The 24510-nt window shown below is 39.1% G+C and overlaps 1 protein-coding gene across 6 annotated transcripts in view; it reads left to right on the forward strand.

The window, feature by feature from the left end:
* Window positions 1-13805, forward strand: part of Rab30 (RAB30, member RAS oncogene family) — an 88478-nt gene extending 74673 nt beyond the window's left edge. For all 6 annotated transcript variants that reach the window (XM_029479376.1, XM_021167802.2, XM_029479375.1 and 3 more), the window contains 3 exons: window positions 1279-1362; window positions 6994-7177; window positions 9648-13805. In XM_029479376.1, the coding sequence (XP_029335236.1) occupies window positions 1279-1362; window positions 6994-7177; window positions 9648-9898 (519 nt within the window). In that variant the 3' untranslated portion in view covers window positions 9899-13805. The remainder of the gene's footprint in view (window positions 1-1278; window positions 1363-6993; window positions 7178-9647) is intronic.
* Window positions 13806-24510: the final 10705 nt, after the last annotated feature.

A 24510-nucleotide genomic window follows, 5' to 3' on the forward strand; every position in this document is an offset into this window, starting at 1 on the left:
CTGTGTATAAATGTGTGTATGTCCATTTGGACTGTGTGTAATTGTGTGTGTGTGTGAATGTCTGTCTGAATTGTATAATTTTTCATGTTCCCACCTGGACTGTGTATAAATGTGTGTATGTCCATTTGGACTGTGTGTAATTGTGTGTGTGTGTCTGGACTGTGTATGATTGTTTGTGTGTCTGTGTCTGGACTGTGTGCATTTGTGTGTCTGTCAGGAGTGTGTGTATGTATGTGTGTGAGCCTGGACCATGTAATTATGTGTATGTGTGTCTATTTGGACTGTGTGTAATTATGTGTGTCCATCCGGACTGCGTATAATTGTGTGTATGTGTGTGTCTGGACTGTGTGCATTTGTATGTTTGTCAGTAGTGTGCGTGTGTGTGTTTCTGGACTGTGTGCAATTGTGTGTCTGTCTGTACTATGTGAAAGTGTGTATGTGTTTGTGCGTCTGGACTGTAATAGTGTGTATGTATCTGTCTGTGTCTGTATGTATGTGTATGTGACTGTGTGTAATTGTGTGTGTGTGTGTCTGTCTGGACTGTGTGTAAATGTGTATGTGTTTGTGTATCTGGACTGTAATTGTGTGTGTGTGTGTGTGTGTGTGTGTGTGTGTATGTATGTGTGTGTGTCTAGACTGTGTTTAGTTGTCTGTGTCTGTCCAGACTGTGTGTAATTGTGCATGTATATGTGTGTGTCTGGACCGTGTGTACTTGTGTGTGTATCTGGATTGTGTCTATGTGTATCTGGACTGTGTGCTATTGTATATGTGTCCATCTAGACTGCGTGTAATGTGTCTGTCTGTCTTTGTGTGTATGGTACAGTACCTCAGGCTGGTGACCATCCTGAGGGCCCAGGAAAACCCAGCTGTGTATCTTTCTTCTCTTTCCATAGCAGAGGTCCTCCACATCTCATTTTCTTGTCTGTTTTTTAACCAGTCTTACCTTTTCTTTTCCCATCCTGACAATCCTGATGTCATTCTAGTGACTCATTCCTCTTCACTCTTTTGTCTGGGTTTTCTGTTTTAAAGCCACCATTGGCCCTTCCAGACTCTTTCTTTTACAGTCAGCTTCATGTTTGGTCATTCCTTCTGTGTTTGCTTCTGTCAGCATTTCTCTCCAGCTCCCTCCCTGCTCTCTGTTCCCCTTCAAACATGACAAGAAACAGTGTGAGTCCTTGTTCTAACAATTACCTCAGTCAAAGGATGGGCGGGAAGTGAGGAGAGTTCACCTACTTGGAAGATGTGCTTAAATGTTACTTGCCATTATTTCTTCCTTAGGGTCTTTTCCCCCCAGGTCAAGGAGCCACAATTGGAGTTGATTTTATGATTAAGACAGTGGAGATTAATGGTGAAAAAGTGAAGGTAAGAAGCTAAATAATAAATAATAGTAGAGCTTTGATGAATTCTCTAAATTTTAAGTTTAGGGGAAGAAGTACAGGTATGTTTTTTTATAACATTTATTAAATTGTTTCATTCAAACCCACATTGAAAATGATGTACTGGGGTGGGGCTCAGCTCGCAGAATACTTGCCTAGCATGCAGGAAGCTCTGGGTTAAACCATTAGCACCAATGGAACTAGGTGCAGTAGTGCTTACCTCTGATCTGGACGAGGGTCAGGTGGGTTAACAGGAAGCTCAAGGTCACCCTTAACATAGCACATTGGAGGCCAGCCCAGCTTACCTGAGAAGCCATCTCAGAAGAAAGAAATTATACACAATTAATTCAGGGATGGTATGCTTATATATGAAGATGGTGAGGAAAATACATTTTTCTGCCATACTAGAAGTGATGTGAAAACAAAGTAGGAATTTCTTTTTGAATTTCAAAGTTGGACCAATAACATTTCTATTCTAAATAAAAGGCCCATTTAAGAAAACCTTCTGATCCCCACATTTTGCTGTAGGTAATTTAGTCACATGAATTGCTTATTAAAATTATCCTTTCTCCCACTGTATCTTTATGTTAGAACTCTAAATGTCTAAGAAAAGACCTTTGATCCCTACTTTGCCTTCCACTTGGTGCCTTGGTACATAGAAGTAGTGTAGTATGTATAGGAACAGGAGTAGTGTGTTCATTAAATAAGTATGGTAAGTCAGTGCCTCTGATAGATCCTTTTACCTATGTTACCGTTGCCACTCTAATTCTTAGTATGATCTCTGAGAAGTAGATGGTATTGTCCTTATTGTATAAGCTTCAGAGGTTACTTAATTAACTTATTTAACCATGGCTGTTGTCTGGAAGGGAGAGGAACAGGATATGAAACTCACTTGCTGACCTCTGGTCTTCTAGCTCCGTGAGGTCACCTGTGGGATAAGAGGATAAGGAAGGCACAATAGGCTCAATACCTTGTATCAAGAAAATGAGGAAGATGATGACTGGAAGAGGTATGAAGTGAAGAGCTAGAGAGAGGGCTTAGAGACTGAGTGCATACTGCTCTTATATATGACTTGAGTTTTGTTTCCAGCACCCATTTAGGGATGCTTATACTGTCTGACAATTTATTCTGGCCTATACTCACAGATACTTATACTTACCTTCACATCCATCTACACACACACACAATTTAAAAATTACAAAGTGAAATTAAACTTCATGAAAGGAGGTAAGAATACTGGTGTTTAGTACTGCCGTTCACTTACTGAAACTTCTTGTTCAGATCTTCAGAGTCAAGTCCCATGGAAAGAGTTCTAGTCAGGAGCATCAAAGGATATTGGTACTAGAATGGTAGTTAAGTCTCGACCTAAGCATCCCACATTTGGTTTGTGTTCTCTGCATCCTTCTCCCATTTGGTTGTTCCTTCACATCTTATGCGTGCCTTGGGAAGGGTAGAGATGCTTCCTGGCATTCTTTCAGCAGTTCATAGATAGCATCGCACACAAGGGCTGACATGTGGCTCCTCTCATGTCCAGATGAGAGACAGGAACCTTCTTTTTCTCTTTTGCCTTGACTCTTTAAAATAGTTCCTTACTAGAGACACATCTATACTAAGTATAGTGGTGAAGAGAAAGCTGGGATACTGGAAGCTAAAAGCAGGCTCTAAAATCTACATAAACGCCAAACAGAAGGTCAGAAACCTATACAAAATGAAGAAGAAGAGCTAGGGTCCAGGGACAGGAGACAGGGGACTAGAGAAGGAGACAGGAGCAGGCTGAAGAGATTCTGACAGGAAGAACCTTTTGTAGTTTTCTTTTATTCTAGAGAAGGTAGTTGCCAACCTAAGGAATCAGGAAAGGATAATCACTTTTTCATGAGTTTCCTTCCCAGATATAAATTTCTATTTGCATATGTACTTGTGCATTCATTTGTTTGACTTGAAATGTTGGTGCCTGGGCTGGAGAGATGGCTCAGTGGTTAAGACTGTTCTTCCAGAGGTCCTGAGTTAAGATCCCAGCAACCTCATGGTGGCTCACAACCGTCTGTATCCGATGCCCTCTTCTGGTGTATCTGAAGACAGCTACAGTATACTCATTAACATAAAGAAGTAATTCTTTAAAAAAAAAAAAAAGCAAAAAAGGAAATGTTGGCGTCTACCATGGACTTGGCTTGCGCCATGAACAAGGGAAAATAAGGAATGGTCTTATGGTTACACCACAGGCTCTTTTCCATTCATGACTGTCAAGCTTAGGCATTCTGTTTATTTTATTTTCAAAACCAATGGCTTCACTTTTTACATCTTTATTTGTATTAACTTGTGTCTCTGTGTCTATGTATGTGTTTGAGCATGGGCTTGGCATGCATGTGAAGGCTGAAGAACAAGTTAGAAGTGTTCTCTCTTTCCACCATGTGGAGTCTGCGGATCAAACTTGGCCCTTCCCCACTGAGGCATTTTGTTAGCCCTGATCTCATTTTTTAAGTGCTTATTACATGACTAAAATTCCATCTTCTTTGGCATTGGATTCCACCATAAGACCACAAGCTCTCCAAGAGCAGGGGTTTCTGCTTACTCATTTTTATATTCACAGCTCAGTCGCTGCCATTAACACCTCTTTAGACTTCTAACATCTCATAAGAAATGAGTAGGCTAGTCCAGGTCAAGTTGCCTGTGGTTTATTTCTAACCCAACATGTTGGATGACTTATAAAAACAGAAAAGAAAACTTTGCATAAGGAAATAAGATGTAGCATGATGGTCTTCAGCCTTACCCACTGGCTTTCAATCTATCACAAATTAATGAGTAACAAATACAAATGTAAGGTCAGCTTATTTTTTTTTAAAGCTAGAGGGATTTTTTTTTGTTGTTGTTGTTGTTCCTACTTGTTTACTTACTTTATGTGTGAGTGCTCTATCTGCATGTACACCTGCCTGTCAGAAAAGGGCATCAGATCCTATCACAGATGGTTGTGAGCCACAATGTATTTGCTAGGAATTGAATTCAGGCCCTCTGGAAGAGTAGCCAGTGCTCTTAACTGCTGAGCGATCTCTCCAACCCCAGCCTATTTTTTAACACCTTAGACTGATTATAATAGAGGAGGTTTTTGTTGTTGTCTTTGTTTGTTTTTTTGAGACAGAATTTCTTTGTGTAGCCCTTTGTTGTCCTGGAACTAGCTTTGTTGACCAGGCTGGCCTTGAACTCACAGAGATCTGCCTGCCTCTGCCTGCCCAGTGATGAGGCCATCTCAAATGTTTATTCTTTTGATGATTTGTTTGCCCATCTTGTGTTACAGTTGATGCTTAGTGCAGAGCTCCATGGTAGGTGAAGCATCACTAATCTTTGGAACTCACTAATACCCAGCTCTGATAACATTTTGTTTGAGACCTTTCAAACTCCACTCATCTAAGAATAGATAATCAATTCCTCCTTTGTGATCCCACAATCCTACGTTCATCTTGTTAACCATCATTCAACTGTGCTCACTACATACTATGTTAGGAAGGAAGCAGAGGCATGGAGTCAGAGAGACAACCTTGGTCCTTAAAGAACTCTGTCCGCTAAAGAGGACAGCCTGGCAAACTACTGACCAGGCATTGCTGTGACAGGGAAGCAAGAGCAGTGCAGTAAGAGGGCAGGTGAGCAGTGTAGTAGCCCTGTGCTATAGGTGAGAGTGGCAAGGGGATGCACGGCTGCAGTGTTGCGAGGACACATTGACAGAGGAGAGACTACAGTTTTTAGACACTCCGTTCTTCTGCTTCCTCTTTGAGAGGACATTGCTAATTAGTTGGAGATTTGGGTTCTTTGTAGACCATGACCTCTTAGATCAGGGGTTGTGTTTTATTCATCTTCTATCTGGTACCCTACAAAGGATGAAAAGAGACAAATGGATTAGAGAGAAAGGTGGTGAAACTAATTTGAGCAATAGATACTCATTTCTCAGGCTAGACACAGGCAGTCCTCTATGAGAAGGTGGCAAATATCTTGGCAAGGCCATACAGTATCTATTTTAGAAAATATTTTGATGTTTAAAGCAGTTCCTAAGATGTTACAGTCATGATCACAGTGTTTTCTAATGACTGACAGTATCTAAATCTGGTCAAAGGAGTTGCAGAGGCTGAATGGGGCTTTAAAACAATAGCCTACTATTCTAAGGCACATCTTGGCAGAAGAGGACCATGGCCCTACTTTGAGGCAGAGAAGAGAAATAGCTTTTGTTCCAGCACAAACTGTCATGTGTATGTTTGGATTTAGCACACACAGACTTTATTTTATATTATCAAAGAGTTGCTGCAACTTCAAATCAAAGGAGAATATGTGTGCCAGCTTGCAATGTGGGCTACTGGTCACTACTCAGTGTCTTCAGCTAAGTTGTTATGGGGCTAGAGTGACACCAAGTGACTGCTAGGTGTAGATGTCCATTTAATGAGCATGCAATGGCAAAACCAACAGGGCATGCCAGACTGAGTTCTGACATGGAAACAGAAGACGTGGAGTCTGATGTCCAGCTTTGTAGGTACACGCGTAGAAGAAACAATTATTATTAAACTTGCCTACTTCACTCACTGGGAAGGGGTAAAGAACAATTAAGACCATCAGTGTAAGACGAACATCTGCTTTTTGTTCCAGGCGCACAGTTTGTGGTGAGTAAAACAGGTGGCTCTTCCTGTTACGAAACTTTAAATCAAATAGGCCAGACAGGCATTAACCAAATTATTTCAAGCTTGTGATTAAGATATGCCAGTTGGAGAAATGATACAACATACTGCCAGGGAGACTGGGGGCAGATGTGGGGGGTGGGGAGAGGTTCTAGAAGGCCTTACCTGAGAAATTAGTATGGAGGTGAATTTGCCTGGGACCTATGGAGTTTATAGTTAGGAGGAAAGCTCTTGGTGATATTCTCATGTCACCAAACTCTGCTCTATAGTTAGAGTTGTCTCTAGAGAAGAGGCCTCTGTGACCTAAAGTCATAGAGCTTAGTTGTCTGGAGGAAGGGCATGACTGTAATAGTACCATTTCTATTTCCATTAACAGTGATACTGTCTTCATATGGTCATTAGAATCTTAAACTGGGAAAGCTGGAAGTTGAGGAGGTTGTATTTTTGTTCTCTCGCTTGCTGACTGAAGTGCCAATGCCCACAAAACAACAGCTTGCTCTCTATTGCAATGTTGGTGTACCCAGCTTATAGGCAAGAACACGGAGTCCATAGTGAGTGTCGAATTGTCTGAGACATTGATCAAGTGAATAGATCTCACCGTGCTTTAGTTTACTGATGAGGGAAGTGTAGTATAATCATACATACCTTATTGGGTTATTGTGAAGACTGAATTATTACATATAAAATGAAAAGAATAGAGCTTGGAATATAATAATGAACAACAGACCTTGGTTTGGTGTTTTGAGAATAAAGAAGTCTTAAGCAAACAAACAAACAAACAAACAAAATGGAAGAGAAAAAGCTCTTTCCCCAAACTTAGAAACACTTGACAACAAACAGTACTTTTCAGGGCAGAAACCAACCATGAAATTGTTTGTGTGATATTCTCATTTCTGAGCTCTAGCAAGGCCGTGCTCTTTGGTTTTGTGCTTTTCCAAGCTGAACCCTGTGTTATGCCTCTGCAGTTACAGATCTGGGACACCGCAGGTCAAGAGAGATTTCGCTCCATCACTCAAAGTTACTACCGAAGCGCCAATGCCTTGATCCTTACCTATGACATCACCTGTGAGGAATCCTTCCGCTGCCTTCCTGAGTGGTTGCGGGAGATAGAACAGTATGCTAGCAATAAAGTCATCACTGTGTTAGTAGGTAAGTAAGGGCTAATGAGGAAGGAAATTGATTTTAGTGCATCAGAAAATTTATGATAATTTAATACTAATGTGTTGGTACCTTCCAAGAATATAGTATCGTACCTGAGTTGTAGTCAACATTCAGGTATAGAACTGAGAACCTGAAATTAGTTCTTTACGATAGTGATAATTTAGGAAAATAAACAAACATATTGCTGACTTTCCTATTAGTGTAGGTGAAATAGAAGATGGTGTAAAAGTAAAAGAAATCTTTCAAATTGATGAGGAATTCATATGAAGCAGGGTTTTTGTTTGTTTGTTGTTTTTAGCTTACTTTGGTGAATGTTTTTCTTCTTACTTTATGCTGACTTCAGACATCCCTCCTGTGTTTTAGAAATCCATGAAGGGAAATGCTGCAGTTTGTTTCATCCTGTAGGAGGAGGGAGTCTATTTAATGTGGGAGAAACCCAGAAAATAACCCTTGATTTTCTATGGTGACAAATGCAATCATTAAGATGGAATCACAGGGCCTGGGGGATGACTGAGTTGGTGAAGTGCTTGCTGCACAAGCCTAGGTACCCAAGGTAGATCCTTCGTACCCAGGAAAAAGACCTTGGTGTGCTGGCCTTTGCTTGTAATTTCACAGAAGGCTGAATAGGCACACCCCTGAGCATTGGTGGGCAGCCTAATCATGGAGTCCCAGGCCTTATTGAAAGACTGTTACAAAACCCAAAAACACAACTAAGGTGGAATGCATCTGAGGAACAAGTTTGACCTTTGGTCTTCAGGTACATGTTTGTGTGCACACGCACACATACATGCGATTGCTATAAAATGAATCATATAATTATAAGCTCTTCTGGTTGTGATGAAAAAGAGGCATCAACTACCTACTTGTTAAAATATTTTCTCTCTGGGAAGGAATTCTGCTGTCATGACTTGAATTTTAGAAATATAGAAGACTACAGAAAGCATCCTTAAGTTACAAATTATGGCTAACAGCAAGCTGAGCAAATGTTTTATTTTTTTTCTTTTACTGAAAATTTATTTTTTTCCCACATAATATATTTTGATTATAGTTTTTCCTCCCTCTACTCTTCCCAGTTCATACCATTTCTGTCTCTCATTAGTAAAATAAACAGGCTTCTACAAAATAATGAGATAAAACAAAAACTCACACATTGGTGTTTGACAAGACAAGCAGAAGGAAAAGCTCCCAAGAGGAGGCACAAGAATAAGAAATCCAGTCTTTTGCACACTCAGAAATCCTATAACGGGGCTAAAGAGATGGTTCAGTGATTAAGAGCACTGGCTGCTCTCTCAGAGGTCCTGAGTTCAATTCCCAGCAACCATGTGGTAGCTCACAAACATCTGTAATGGAATCTGATGCCCTTTTCTGGCCTGCAGGTATACATGTAGATAGAAGACTCATATACATAAAATAAATAAATCTTAAAAAAAAAGAAATCCTGTAAAATCACTAAATTAGAAGCTATAATATATATGCAGAAGACCTAGTGCTGAGCTGTATAGGGCCTGTGTATACTACTTCAGTCTGTGAGTTCATATTTGCCTTGATCATATTAATTTAGAGTGCTATGTTTTCTTGGTGTCCTCTGGCTCTTACCCTCCTTTCTACAGGGTTTCCTGAGCCTTGAGGGGCTCAGGAAATTAATTGTACAAATACTTAGATTTATATTTTAAAACTTTAAAATTTTTATCTTAATATCATTAATCTCATACTTGCATTTCATCTTCCTCATGTCTAAAAGCTCAGTTCCAAGTGGCACCAACATAATTAATGACTTGCTCCATCCCTTAATATACACAGAGCAGACTCAGAATCCCAGTACCAGCTCGGCCATTGACAATATGGTTACTGAATGTGTTCAAGACTTTGTCCTTCAACTTTCTTTTGTCCTTAGCATGCACACCTAAGGATGCAGGGTTAAATCATAATGTTTCAAATTCAATTGAAATCTTTGTACTTATGCAACTATATAACTAACAAGTTTACAGGTTACTTTTAAATTTTAACTTTGTATTAAGTACATAATTATCTTGTTCAATTATGTTAAAGTGAGATTCTAAAGTCATATCTGTAAAGTAGAATATGATCAGAGAGGTCTGGTTTCCTCCCCTGCGCTCTCTACGTTTCTCTTCCTGGGTGCCCGTTGTCTTTTAAACTACAATCTTGCTTTATTATTTTTCTTAAAAAGTAAGAAAAAAAAGGAATTTCTCTCTATTTATTTTATTTAGACGGTTGAGGATTATACTTTTTTTCTGTTTCCTGTGCTTATATTCTCAATGCATGCATGGCACTGGTGTTTTAAAATCAACAACCCCGCGATCACGGTCGCATTTATTGGGCTTTATTTGCTCGCTCATCTGTTTAACCTCCTGATGGACTTCAGGTCTGGAATTGAGTCGCGATGCTTCCTGGCTGAAACACAGTCAGGTGACGATTCTTTGTTTTACCCTCGCTACAGGTAACAAGATTGACCTGGCTGAAAGGAGAGAGGTCTCCCAACAGAGAGCAGAAGAGTTCTCAGAGGCTCAGGACATGTATTACCTGGAGACTTCAGCCAAGGAATCCGACAATGTGGAGAAACTCTTNCTTGACTTAGCATGCCGACTCATCAGCGAAGCAAGACAGAACACACTGGTGAACAATGTATCGTCCCCCTTACCCGGAGAGGGGAAAAGCATCAGCTATTTGACTTGTTGTAATTTCAACTAAAGGCTGAGGCAAAGAGAATCAAAGGGAATCAGTAGTTGCCTTGGTGGGCCTTACGTTGCTAGGGAATCTGGCAATGACTATGGCTCCCGCTCTTGGACCTTCTGACTCCTGTAGGCTCCAGAGCTTACNAAGCATGCAGGCCAAGGGCCTTGACTGCAGGCCAGCATTAGCAGAACACATAATGGTTTCACCCTTTTGCAGTCTGGNGTTGGAGCAAGGAGAAAATTGCACTAAGCGCTCCATGATCTGCAGAGCATGTTGCTTTTGTTTTTAAAAAAGCAAGTAAAAATGCATTCCTGAACACAGAGCAGGGGATCNTGTACTGTAGGAATCCTTCTGTGTGTCAGCGGGTGCATGAGGGGCTGTTCTTTAGGCTTCAGTGGTAATCTGGTGCCCATGGATTTCTTGACTACCAGGTAAACCAAAACTGGAAAGGCCAAGTACTGTCTCTGTATACNTATTGAGGACCCCATGGAGATTTTGAAAAGTGTTATTTCTTTTGTCCACAAGCACTTTCAAAACCTTTGGGATATNAAAATGGGAACTCTTCTCACGACCAACAGTAAAAATTATTGTTTAACAATATATACAAGCTCCATGACTCTTTTTGGTGCTAATGATTATGCTATTTCACAGACCAAACGTTTTAGTACATTGATACCCTTAGATGTATTACCTAAAAATAAAAAGAGAATGGGGGAAATCCATGAGTCAGCAGTCTTTTTCAGTCTCATTACCACCATTTCTAGGATGGGTTTGGATATGAGAAGCCCTTCTTCTTTCATATTCTCCTTGAAATTTATTAACATTCTTCTATTCTTTCACACTTATCCTGCCCTTAAGGTAAATCAAAGTATTAAAAAATGGGGAAAATTATAAATTATGACACTCTAATAAAGAAGACTAGTTGTAGGACATGTTGGGTAGCATGAGAAAACAGAGCAGATATGACCAAAATACTGTGGACTATGGACTGACTGCAGGGCAGACTTCCGACAGAGTGTAGCTCTCTCTAACAGGTCACGCCTTTTCCTTTCGGGAACTAGCCTTGGAGAGACCAAGGTTTAGGATTTTGTAGACATTTTTAGTATAATAAGTGAGAATAGCAAGAGATGAAAAGTCTCACAAACCATTTTTGTATCTTCAATAAACTTAGGAAAGTGTGCTCAGGAAGCAGGCTGAGCTGTCCTTTATTAATATTAATATTGATCTCAGATTCATCACCATACATTTCTTTCCCCTTTATCTTTTCTTTTCCCTAGTCTCCCCCTGTAGTGTTCCTTTCCCCATTCCTTCTTTTTCTCTTTCCTTCCCATACTGGTATGCATGTGTTGCTCGACTTCTCCAATTCCGATGGAGGTATATATGCCTTTACTTAGCCAATTTTACAACAGGACTCAAATTGGGAGATGTGCTGCTGAATGAGTTCCTGTTTCTTCAGTGCCATGGTTTGATACCTTCCAATTTGTTCACTGTCATAACTGCAAATACGACAGTAATTAAGTCTGTGTGCTCTTGGTGTTGCAAGATGTTGCTGAAGCTTGCTGTATAGCATAACTAAGTATGAATCACTGACTGAAGATATGACATGTAATTCCGCTGTCGGTATTGATGGTGACAATCTTGGACCTGACATGTCACTCTTGGAAAGCTACTGAATTATAAAGCAATGAGTCAACAGGGCAGGATATTGATAACACATTTCTAGCATTTCTAACAGATTCCAGAATGTCCAATCTTTTTCACCTGTGACTGCATGTATTATTACCAGTCATTGGTATTGATTGGCTCACTGTGCTCTTCTTGATTTCATAGGAAAGAAAAAAGCTTCCTACAAGTTTGAACTGTCTTTCCTTTATATAGGAAGGGGAAATAAATCACTTTCATGGAAATCAAAATCATCTATAATTACCTTTGCTTAATAGCCAGCAACCAAAGGCATCAGAAGATAAACTAATCAAAGTTACAGAAAAATGTATCTTTCTACTGTGAATGTCCCTAAATTTAGATTTATTACTTTTCTTTATGGCAAAATTCTGATCTCCCCAGCATAAGATGACTCAGCCTTGTCTCACAGCACTGTGTTAAAAATAACGTTGCTTTGTGAACTTTAAGGGCTTTGTTAGATTGGACTAATTTAGCTCCAGAATAACAGCTTTTGGGGTCACATTTATGTTATTTTATTCTCATTCCTTTGGGCTTATAGCACCCCCATCTGTCCCTTCGAGTTCAGAAGCAGCTCAGAGAGCTCTGCCGCAGGTCCATCTCCCCCTGGGTCTCTGAGTCTTTGAGTAAATCATAGTCACCAATCTTTGGCCTATTAGTGTGGACACTTGAGAAGCTGGGCCCTTCGTTCCACAGTTCTGTGAATTTAAGATCAGGCCATTGGGATATTTGTTCAGCGATATATCTCAAGTTTGAGAACAATCCATGACAATACTGTAGGTGCAATAAATACCAGTTGAATAAATGATTCAGTGCCAAGAGTTTTGTTTGATTGTTACTTTAAAGTGAAAGTCCTTAAAGTGGTTCTTGAGAAAGAATCATTTCAATCTAGGGCAGGACATAAATATTATTTTGCCTAATAATTCTTATTGCCAGGGCAATATTTGCTCAGATAAGCCTCCTTTACATAAAATTATTCAGTGGTGAAAAAAAAAACCCAAGTTTTGGTTTATTGTAATGTCAGCTCATCCTGACAAGGCCATCGCTCCTTCCATTTGTAGTATGACATTTTTTTTTACTTTTTAATAAAATTATTAAATATGTGGCCGCCGTTTCAATTTCCAATGAAAATACATGTTCAGGTTATAGAGTCATGCTTGGAAAGGATCTGTGGGATCATAGTTTTCTGATAGACTGTGTCCTCAAAGAACTTAGTGGTTTCTCCTTTCCTACACAGAGCTGTGTTCCTTTGTATCTTTCATTAGATCTGTTGGATTATATTAATATTTAATTACATAGTGCCAATCATGGTTTGTGTGGACTTCAAAAGTTACATCATTGGCTTTTGCTGGCTTTCATCCCCTCTCCCCACCCATAGTTTAGTCATTTTTTTATGTCAGCATCTTTCCCTAACTAAAAATGAAACTGAAGTGTATTAGCATTATAGTATGTCAGGTTTTGATTTTGAAATTATTAAGAAACCACTGACCAAAACAAGATGTCTGGACTAGTATGATTGAAAGCAGTGAGGCTTGATGGAGGGAGGAAGGAAGCAGAATCTTTCTCTTCTCTTCATCAAAGTGTACCTAGAAGGACCCTAGTGACTCCCGGTGTTAGAGCAGGGACTTGCCAGTCTACTCTTTGAGCTAGCCCACAGCATCAGCTTCACTTAGACTAATTCTGAACAAACAGCTGCAAATCATTTCGAACTTGATTTTTACCCCCAGGTGTCATACCCGTGGCCTTAAAAACAGGGAAAGTTCTGAGTCTTAGTCCTGCAGAATGTTCTGCATCTCATGGCCGGAAGTACTTGTTAGGGATCACGTTCTTACTAGTTTCTGAAAGAAGTTGTAGCTTTGTTTTGTTTTTTAAAGAATTTTTAACAGCGACGGTTTCATTTCTTCCTTCAACCATGGTCTTGACAGGTGTGTTTCACATCTCATTCTCTGACAAGATGTATTCCACATAAGCAATTATTGTTAAACACTAAATGAAGAAGATAGATGTTGGGATTTTTGTTCCTGTGGCACGAGATTATGTTTGAAAAGAAAGCTGCCTTTCCCTTATACTGTACATACAGGCAATTAATGGTAGTTAATGATAGTATCCCTTCAGGTCAGTCATTACTATTGAGTAATATAGATGGTTCCTCACCTCCTTCCTAAATCACAGGATGTTCATGCTATAATTACTCTGGGGAGACACTGTCTTTTACTTTTTATCTTTATCTTTTTTTTTTTTTTAAGACAAGATCTCAGTCTGTAGCTCCAGAAATCAGGCTGGCATAGAAATCACAATGTAGTTCAGGCTGGCTTTGAACTCATGGTAATTCTCTTTCCTTAGTCTTACTATAACTAACAAGCCACCATGGTTTAACTCTTTGAAACTAAAAACAAATGGAGGGATAACTAGTGGGGTAAATGAATTTAACACAAGATAGTTGGCGATTATTTGGAGGATTTTTGTAGGACATGGCATAGAGAGGAATATAAAAGATACTTCACAGTTCAAAGAGATAGAATGAAGACTATCACAGCCAAGCCATAGAAACACAGATTAGGCTGTGTTAGGAAGAATATCATGAAAAAATTGGAACCCTCTGTAGCAGCCGCCTTTGTGTCAAGCAAATGATAGATACAAACTGAGCAAAGAAAATGTGCGCAGGACCTATAGTGTTGAGAGGATTGGCCCAGATGCTCTATAAACTCAGAATCCTAAATAGCAGTACCTTTTCTTATGCTCAATTAATGTTGACCAACAGTTAATGATATTTTTTAAAAGGCATTATATTCTGTCACAGCCCTTTAGGGAAAAGGTTGGGTCACATGTCCTTAGACCAAGACACTGATCTGCCATTAAGTCCTAAGCTAAGAACTCTTGTTAAACCCTGTTGAAATCAAACTGGCTTCCAGGTTAAAAATGGAAGAAGTATCATTTAGGCAGAGGTTATATGAAATCATAGAAATTATTCATCTCATTTGGCCTAATAAACAGTGTGTTCTCTTCAGGATGTTAGAAGTAATTTAGCATAGGAGAACCTTCCATTAGAGAATCCCCAATAGTGTTCATGAGAGGACAGGAGGATCACAGGTAAGAAGGCATCCTTAAGATCTGCTTTTGGAAGTCTCAAATGACATTTGGTGATCTTGCTGATTGTGGAGAAAGAGAATTTAAAAGAGTGAAGGCCAATTTGCTTCATATATAAAGTAAAATAAATGTACAAAGTACAAAACAGGTCTTTCACGTGAAAATAAAATAACTAAAAACAATGTTTGCTAATGAAAATGTATGAGCCAAATGATCACATTGTAAAGCTCCTTGCCCCCTTTCCAGTCTGATAGACTTCCTTGGTTTTTAGAAGAGGAAAACATTGCTCTTGAATCAGTATGGAATGAAACATACTTGAATATGGTGAGACTGTCTCTGACTGGGTAAGAAATCAGAATATAAAGGCTAGTTCTGCTTTGACCCCATCAGGTGTGTGAGTTACATTTTTCCCCCAGCTGAGTTAGAGGAGAATGACAGATGCTGAGCCATGTTCTGATGAAATTCTTGGTCAGTGATGACTGGTAGCTCAGGCAATGATATATAGAAAGGTACGAAAGGCAGGCACTAGGCTGGCTGTGTGCAGCCCTACAATAGAAAAGTTAGATGGGGGTTTAAGCAAAGTTTGAACAGTTTTTTCCCATCTGTGGGACGGACCTGTTAGGAATATGCTGAAAATTAGATGAGATAAACTGAAAATATGTTGCCCAGCAAAGAGGAAAAACTCAAATATTAGGTTTTTGTGTTTGTTTGTTTGTTTTCTCTCCTCTTAGTTAAGAATAGACTTTGGCAGTTGGAGCAGTGACACGTGACTTTAGTCCCAGGTACTTGGGAAGCTGAGGTGGGAGCTAAGGCAACACAGGGAGACTCCATCTCAAGACTGTAAGGAATGATTTGGGTCAGTCTGTTACAAAGCAAAGAAGTCCATTTCGATGAGGGCTCCTTAAAAGGAAGTGTCTGATTCGATTTGCTTTTACAGCTTTTACATGTCAGTCACCTGTTTCTTTCCATACACCTTGAGAGACATTTTGTCTCAATAGACAATTCCAGGGTTGTAAACTCCTCATTATCAGGAAACTTTCTCTTAGAACTGAAATACCTCACAGTGCAATACAAACCTCTTGTTGATTTCATTCTCCATGGGAAGAAAATGGCTTGGTTGTTATCTGTAAGGGGTCACATTTGCTGTCTGTTATTGCCCATTGTTAACTATTTGAAAACAAAGTCGTAACAGTGTGTGAAGGTGGTGACGATCCTTACCCTCTTGGTGAACATCAGGACAGTCGTTGACTAGCTCTTAATTTCTTACTGGGATCAGATTTAGATAATCCTATTGTTGATTAGTTCTTTAATTATCCATGCATTTCTCCCTTTACTAATAATGTATAATGGATATCCAAGCAAGACTAATTCTGGTTCTGTGGCTTTTCTCCATCTATAGGTAGAAATGATATGATAAATCCCAGTTATGTTATCTGCTTTTAGATTTAATTCCATATCAACATTATTGTATGAATGTATTACTAATACTCTAAATGTTTTTATCTCCCTTTCTATGTGTGTGCTACATTTTGAAATAAAAATTCGGGTACTAACTTCCTAATAGAGCAAAAATTCAAGTGCAGGGTTAAGAAAAGAATTTGGTTAGAATAATTCACTAGTTGATGAATGGCACATAGCTTTTGTTTAATATTACACAGTTATGCCTGGATTAAATAATAATAATAAACTTGATAAAGCCCTCTGAAAAACAGCTGCTAAGCGTACTGCTTCTGGAATGTAATCATTAGGAGTAAATATTTTCATGTTCTATACAATTACAGAATGTTAGTGGGAGTTTATTGTAGACTATTTGACAATGAATGTCAGTTGATTTATTAAATGAATTTTTTAAAGTACTTTTATCCTTTTTAGGGTTGATTGGGGCTTTCAGGTCCCTGATGTAAAACATTTCAAACGATTGGAATGCTGGCTTCTCACTTCGCTCATTGGAGTGTCCATTTAGCCCTGCCTGATGTTAGCACTCCTTTGATGGCGTGGAAATGAGATGCACAAATCTTTCTCAAGTAGTGCATGAGCAAAGTTGCTGTTTTCAGAAAAGAAAAAAAATTCTGCTAAAAATTGCAACTAATAAAGAACAAAGACAAGACTTTGAAGCAAGTGTGCCCTGTATGTTATTGCACACAATGTAATGCATGACTTTCAGCATAAGGATAACATACAATACAAAATATTTCATTCTGGAAATCTCCACAGCTACTTAAAATATTTGTAGAAGCTGCTTTGTGGAGACTTAGAAAATCCCTTATTTTATTCATTTTCTTATCTCTCCATTAAAACACTAATATTTTATACAGTTTCAGCAAACAGGTTGACCAGTAGATTTTATGAACTCAGTTCCTAATATATGGCTATTGGCTTTATGCATAGGATCTCAGTAAACTCCACACATATATATCACTATATAAATCCTAATCATCTGCTTTAATAGATGCATAGTTCTTGGTTTAAAATGTGATATGCAGATATTAACTATACAATATATATTTTGTGTCCATGTATTGAATTTACTTAACAAAAAGGCCATTATAAATATAAGCCATTTGTAACCTGAGTATAATTAGTTCAAAACATTGTGTAGAAAGATGATTTGTAAAAAATTTAGTCCAATTTCAAAAGGGGGACAAAGAGGAACCAGGAACTCAAAAAAAAGCATTTTTAAGTAAAATTGTATCTTTAAAAATTTCAGATAATTCACACACAGTAACTTGCCCCTTTGAAGTATAAAATTCAGTGTTTTTAGTATACTCAATATATTGTACATTGTCACTGTCTAACTTCAGAATATGTCATTCCCCAAAGGCTCTGTATCCATTAGCAGCCAAACCTTCTCCTTCTGCAGTATCTGGGAACAATCTATCTGCTTCCTGTCTATGGATTTGCCTTTCATATAAATATAATTAGACAATGTGGCCTCTTGTGCCTGGCTTCTATTAAGGTTTTCAAGACTCATCTGTATTGTAGCATGAGTCAGTATGTTCTTTTTATGGCTAAGTAATATTCTGTGTGTGTGTGTGTGTGTGTGTGTGTGTGTGTGTGTGAGAGAGAGAGAGAGAGAGAGAGAGAGAGAGAGAGAGAGAGANGTGTGTGAGAGAGAGAGAGAGAGAGAGAGAGAGAGAGAGAGAGAGAGAGAGAGAGAGATTTTATTTGTAAATTAATCAAATATTGGACATTTAGATTGTTTCTACTTTCTGGCTAGTGTAAGTAATGCTGCTAGAACATTTATGTAATTTTTGTATGCGGTCATGGTTACTTTCACATTTCAAAAACAGATTAACAAATTAAGTAATTTGTATTTATTTAAATAGAATCTTTTTAAAGTCCTGCTTGGAGAATGAAACTTATGATCTTGATTAAAGTGGTCAATTGGACTCTAGAATAATGCCTGTCAGGTATGTCTGTAAGAATATTTTTGTGAGGATGTCATTTTGATATGGTTATCAATTTCACGAGGACTCCCTTCAGTCCTTGTAGAAATTACATTGAGAATTTCAAAGTTCTCCACATTCCTTGAAAGACAGCTATCAATCATACTGGAGAGGGCATTCCTTAAACTCGCTAGGACCCTTCAGTCAACGAAGGAGCATTTTAAAGGTATGGTTTCTTACGCTCTAACTATCTCAACATTTGCATCTTGGAAAAAAGATCATCAAATTGCCAAGCCTCCTGAGTGTTGTAGTTTAAGTTTTTATTATTAAGAAGTAATTCATAACAAGAGCAAAAGTGTCAAGAATGTATTTTGTGTGCAAAGAATGAATGTATTTAACAAAATCTTTTTATTTGTAACAATTTTTTAAAAAGTGGAATGGAAATTGATTTCCCATGTACTTGTACATAAATAAACATTTCCTGTTGCCCCCAGTTGGAGGATTATATACCATGTCGATACGTCAAAACTGAATCAGCTCAAGTACACTTGTGTCCTTCAGTATTACCTGGAATGTGCCCTGCATGTAGGGCTCTAGATCTTCTGAGTTTGAGTGTTAATTCTGTAGCTGGCAGACCTTTGACAAGTCATTGAACATTTTGTATATTTTTTCTCCTCTATGATAGGGCCTATACTAGATCACCTTTAAATTTTTCTTAGGTTAGAACACTAAGATTACCCTGTCATATTCAGATGTGAAAATCATCTATGTTAATTATTGAGAAAGTTACTGTGATGCATTAGATGGGGCAATGCAATGGTAAGCAGGAGTATAAACTATATTCCTGTCTCAGGTATGACATTAGAGTTGTACTTTTCAACCTTTAATTTTTTTCAACTTCAAAATATGGGTATCTCTGAGTTTAGCTTAAGTGTAGCTAAATACATTGCATAGTTCTGAAGTGATATCACTTAAGATGTTATTCTACACAATTCAAAATGGAAGTACTTATTAATTACTAGTAAGTCATCCACCCATCCGTTTACACACTCACCATTATTGAGGCCTGACACTATTACTGATGCTCTGGTGCTTACAGACAGGAGCCTAGCATGGCTGCCCTCAAGCAGTTGAAAGAGTCAGCTGCAGATACTTATATTCAACTAATGGACAGAATCTGGGGACCACTGTGGGTGAATTAGGAAAAAGCTGGACGAAGATGAGGAGGAGGGCGACCCCATAGGAAAACCAGCACTCAACTAACTTGGACCCCTGAGATCTCTTAGACACTGAGCCACCAACCAGGCAGCATTCACCAGCTGATATGAGTCCCTGGAAACATACAGAGCAGAGGCTTGCCTAGTCTGGCCTCAGTGAGAGAAGATGCACCTAACTCTTGAGATCCCAGGGAGTGGGGAGGTCTGGTGGGGTGGGGATGGGGTGGGGACATCCTCTTGGAGATGGGGGGGGGGCGCAGGTGGGAGGGAGGGAGGTATGGCATGAGGAACAGTTAGAGGGCAGAGTGGGAGGGGGTTAATGACTGGACTGTAAAAAAAGATTAAAGAATAATGATAATAAAGAAAATAAGGCAAACAGGAATGTGCCTTTTAGAGTCACCCTGCCTCTCACTATTTCTACAGCAAGAGCCAAAGATATGTACCTTTTCTCAAAGTTCATTCTACCTCCACTACTTATCTCTCACCTTCTGTCTTCTAATATTCATATGACAGGAGCATGACTTAGATTGAATGTAACAGGTGGATTGTTTTAGGAGCACCCAACACTCAGCGGCTCCACTCTAAAGAAAAACCAAAGCAACAAGTATATAGCTACATTTTAGGAAGAGTAATCAGCTGAATAGAAGTTGGAACCTTGTAAGATCCAGAGGATCATTCTCTCCCTTCCTCCCTCTTCCTCCTCTCCCTCCCCCTCCCTCTCTCTGACACAGGGCCTCTCTGTGCACCCCTGGCTGTCCTGGAACTCTCTCAGTAGACCAGGCTATCAACAGTATAGTATAGTATACTATACTGTATAGAAACAGTATAGTAAGTATACAGTATAGTAAGAGAAACAACAGTATAGTAAGAGAAAATATGCAGTATCTACTGACCCTCTAGCGGGTTAAGGGAGGATTAAAAAGCCACCAGCAAGCTTCTTGTAACACTGGAAAGTTTTGCAACCCTTGTAGGCCTGTGTAACTAGATATGCCTGAAATCTACTTAGTAGCACTACATTGGAAATGGATTTCATATCATTTCCCAGCAAACCTACCATAAGCTGTACTGAGGGATCATCTTAAAAAGGATTATCAGAAATCCCTGTATATACAATTTCTGAGATGTTACAAATATTCTATGGCCTTGAAAACAAAACTTGGCCCAACAGAGTGACTTTGACAAAAACCGCTGAACATTCTATATTGAAAGGGATGGGTGATATAAAATTCAGGGAAATGGGAGGATCAAGACTAGAGAGATCCTGCTCAGTGTCTCCTCAGAGGCAGGCAGATCTCTGAGTTCAAAGCTAGCCTGGTCTGAGAGAGTTCCAGGACAGCCAGGGGTGTACAGAGAGGCCCTGTGTCAGAGAGAGGGAGGGGGAGGGGGACAGAGAGGGGAAGGGGGAAAGGGAGATAATGATCCTCTCTGGCATATCTTGCTGAATAATAACAATCTCCCCTGTGTGCTCTTGGCATTGTGATACCATCAATAACGAAGCCTTTATAAAAGCCCCAGTCAGTATTGGTGCTATCCCCTTGAACCTCCAGAACTGTGAGGTAAATAAATGTCTCTATAAAGAAAAGGGCAGCAAGATCACCACACTTGCCCTCTGAAAGGAGAAACACAGGGAACTATAGGTTCACACCATCAGTCACCTGTGCCAGTCTAATCACTCCTCAGTGTGGTACTTGGGCATCTGTCAGAAGGTGAGGGAAGTTAGCTTCTATGGATTCCCAAAACTCACAAGGCCATTCTGAGGTATTTGGAAACAATGTCCCTGCACTGGGCTGCTGCCCTGTCCTGGGCTACTTGGTCTAACTAGGTCCAAAGAGAAACTTTCCTTGGGAATGGCTGTAACATACTCAGCTTCAGCTCAAAGGTTTGTAAGGAGAAAAGCCCTAGTCAGTGGTTTTTGTCCTGGCTCATGCCAGGGCAGGGGCAAGGGGACAGCTCCTGACATCTCTACAGTAGCGGCAAAGAACACCACCGTTCCTGTTGCTTTATACTGCCTCCTCTACCAGCCCTGTATCGCTTATGACCATGGACTGACCACAAGTACTTTAGGCCCCTCACTCCTCCTGGTACAGGTAGTGCCAAAGACCCTTAGAAAGAGAGCCAACATCAACAATGCCAAAGGAAGTCACTACCACCTGATGTACTTCGAGTTTAGATTACCTTATTTCACTCTGCTTAATTTTGGGTGTGTTTGTGGACCACAGAGCCCAAACAGTGTATACATTGTGTTCACATTCACTAATCACACCTAAAGAAACTATAGGGCTGGGCTAGAGAGATGGGTCAGCAATTAAGAGTGGTTACTGCTTGCTGCACTTTTAGAGGACCCAAGAATAGACTTAATTCCAGCCCCCACATTTGTAAGTTCACAATTGTAACTTTAGCTCCAGGGGATACAATGTCTCTGTGCTCCCTGGCACCTGCACATACCACAGATAAACATACACATACACATCTATACATATTTAAAAATAATAAAAATAAATCTTAAAAGAAGGAAAAGCCCAGGAATAGATTGTTTGGCTAAACTCTTATACTATAAAATGTTTAAGGACAGTGTCATCCCTTTGCCAAAAAGACTCCACCCTTGATCTTAGTAAGTGGAGAAATAATAGCAAGGACATATGAAAGAAAACTTTAGATTGAGATCCAAAAAGAACACAGATGCAAAAAGCCACAAGAAAATACTAGTCAATCAAATTCAACAGCACATTTAAAAGATATTCAGCATGATCAAATTGGTTCCATTTCAGGGATGCAAGGATGGTTCAATATACATACAACTGAATAAATATGCCACACATAAAGAGAATGAAGGAGAAAAATAATACCATACCATGGTAAAATCCTTGGCATTAAGGCTTCTTCCTCAGTACAGCAAGCACACAGCCCCAAGGCCAATATGAAACAGAAAGCACAGCCTTACAGAAAGGAGGTGCTGGTGTTTATTTTTAACACTTGTCCTTGTATGCTTTCTATTGCTGTGATAAACATTCTGACCAAGCAAACAAAAAAGCCTTGGGGACGAAAGGCTTGATTTCAGCTTAGTACATCATGAAGGAAGATCAGTTCAGGAACTCAAGGCACAGACTTGGAGGCAAGAACCAAAGCAGAGGCCATAAAGAAAATGACTGCTATTGGCTAATTTACCCACAGTTCGCTTAGTCTTATTTCTTATACAACCCAGGACTGCCTGCCCAAGGCTGGTATTGCCCACACTGGACTGGGCCTTCTTATATCTGTCAGTATTCTAGAAAATGCTGCACAGACTTGCCTAAGGTCCAATACGACTGAAGCATTTTCTCAGTTGAGGTTCTCTTGTCCGAGATTACTCAAGCTTGGGTCAGGATGAAAAAAATTAACCAGGACAACCTTCTTACACTGTGTAGTACATTTTATCAAGAGCAACACAACAACAGCAAAAATAAAAGTCATATACAATTAGAACAAGAGGGAAGCAAATTATTCCTGTTTTTAAGTGATATGAGTCTGTCCATAGAAAACTGTAAAGACTCTACCACAAGACTATCAGAGGAGATAAATAGTATATAAAAATAGGATGCAAAATCAGAATAATGGGAGGGGAGATCCATGGTCCTGTGGAGGCTTTATGCCCCAGCTAGGGGAATGCTAGGGCATTGGGGTGAGAGTGGGTGGGTGAGTGGGTGGGTGAGCTCCCTCATAGAAGCATGTGGGAAGTGGGATGGGTTAAGGGATTTGTGAAGGGGATAACATTTGAGATGTAAATAAACATAGTATATATATATATATATATATATATATATATATATATATATATATATGAGTTTCCTATATATCCATCAATTTATTATGAAAGAAATCATGAAACCAACACCATTCACAACTCCCCCAATATACCAAAACAAAATACTCTAGAAATGAACTTAACTAAAGTAAGATTGTTCCCTGATGAATCCTGATTATAGGATGCAGAGACCTCCCAGACCCACAGTTTGAAAGAATATTGTCAAAGTATGCATGATACTCAGAATGACCTACAGATCAATGTAATCCCCATTAAATACAATGATATTCTTTGCCAAACTGGGAAAGAAATGATCAAAGCTGAAGGCATCATTGTATAGCTGATATATAGTGATCCATATATACTATATAGCTCATCTCAAAATATACAACAGAGCCATAATAACTAAAACAGTACAGTACTGATATAAAACTAGACCCGTAGAATAGAAGAGAGATTTCAGAAATGAGTTAACTTATTTGTAGCCAACTGATTCTCAACACAGTTGCTAAAAACATACTCTGGAGAAAGGACCGTCTTTCAACCAATGTTGCTGGGGACTGCATATCCATCTCTAGAAGACTGAAAGTTGGTCCTTACTTCTCACTCTATACAAAATCAACTTAAAAGGAGCTAAAGATCTAACTATAAGACTCAAGACTCTAACAATATCAATTCTAATAGAAAAGATATGGAAATATTCCAAGATCATGATGCAGGCAATGATGTGTGGATAGACTCTCTGAAGAATAAGAAACAAAAGTACTGACAAGTGAGATTACATCAAACTGAAAAGCTGTATCGCAAAGGAAACAACAATGGAGTGAGAGACAGCCCACAGAATGGGGCTCATTTGACACCCAGATGTATACAAAGGTTCCATAAAAATATATTAAAAAATTTGTTTTTAAAAGAGCAAATGATTTGAATGGAATTGTCTCAACAGACAAAATGCTAATGGCTACTGTGGTGGTTTGAATGAGATTGGCTCCCAGAGGCTCTATGCTTGAATACTGCTTAGGAAGGATTAGGAGGCGTGTCAAGGAGGGTAGGCTTTGAGGTTTTAAAAGTTCATTCCAAATCCAGTCTCACTCTACCTCCATCTCTCCTGTCATATGAGTGTTTACTCAGCTACTACTCCAGTACCAGGCCTGCCTGCCACCATGATAGTCATAGTCTACCCTCTGAAATTGTAAGCAAGCCCCAATTAAATTCTTCCTTTTATGTGTTACCTTGGTTATGATGTCTCTTTGCAGCCATTCAGTATCTATCTATCTATCTATCTATCTATCTATCTATCTATCTATCTATCTTTCTATCTGTCATCTATCTTCTATCTATGTATCTAACTTTCTATCTGGGGGAGGTGTGTATGAAAATATAGTCAATACAGCATTACTCATAATATCTAAGTATAGAATGAAATCAATTGCTAGTCAATGGATGAATAAGAAAATATTGTATATATACACAAAG

Source organism: Mus caroli, chromosome 7, assembly GCF_900094665.2.
Source record: "Mus caroli chromosome 7, CAROLI_EIJ_v1.1, whole genome shotgun sequence".
NCBI lineage: Eukaryota > Metazoa > Chordata > Mammalia > Rodentia > Muridae > Mus > Mus caroli.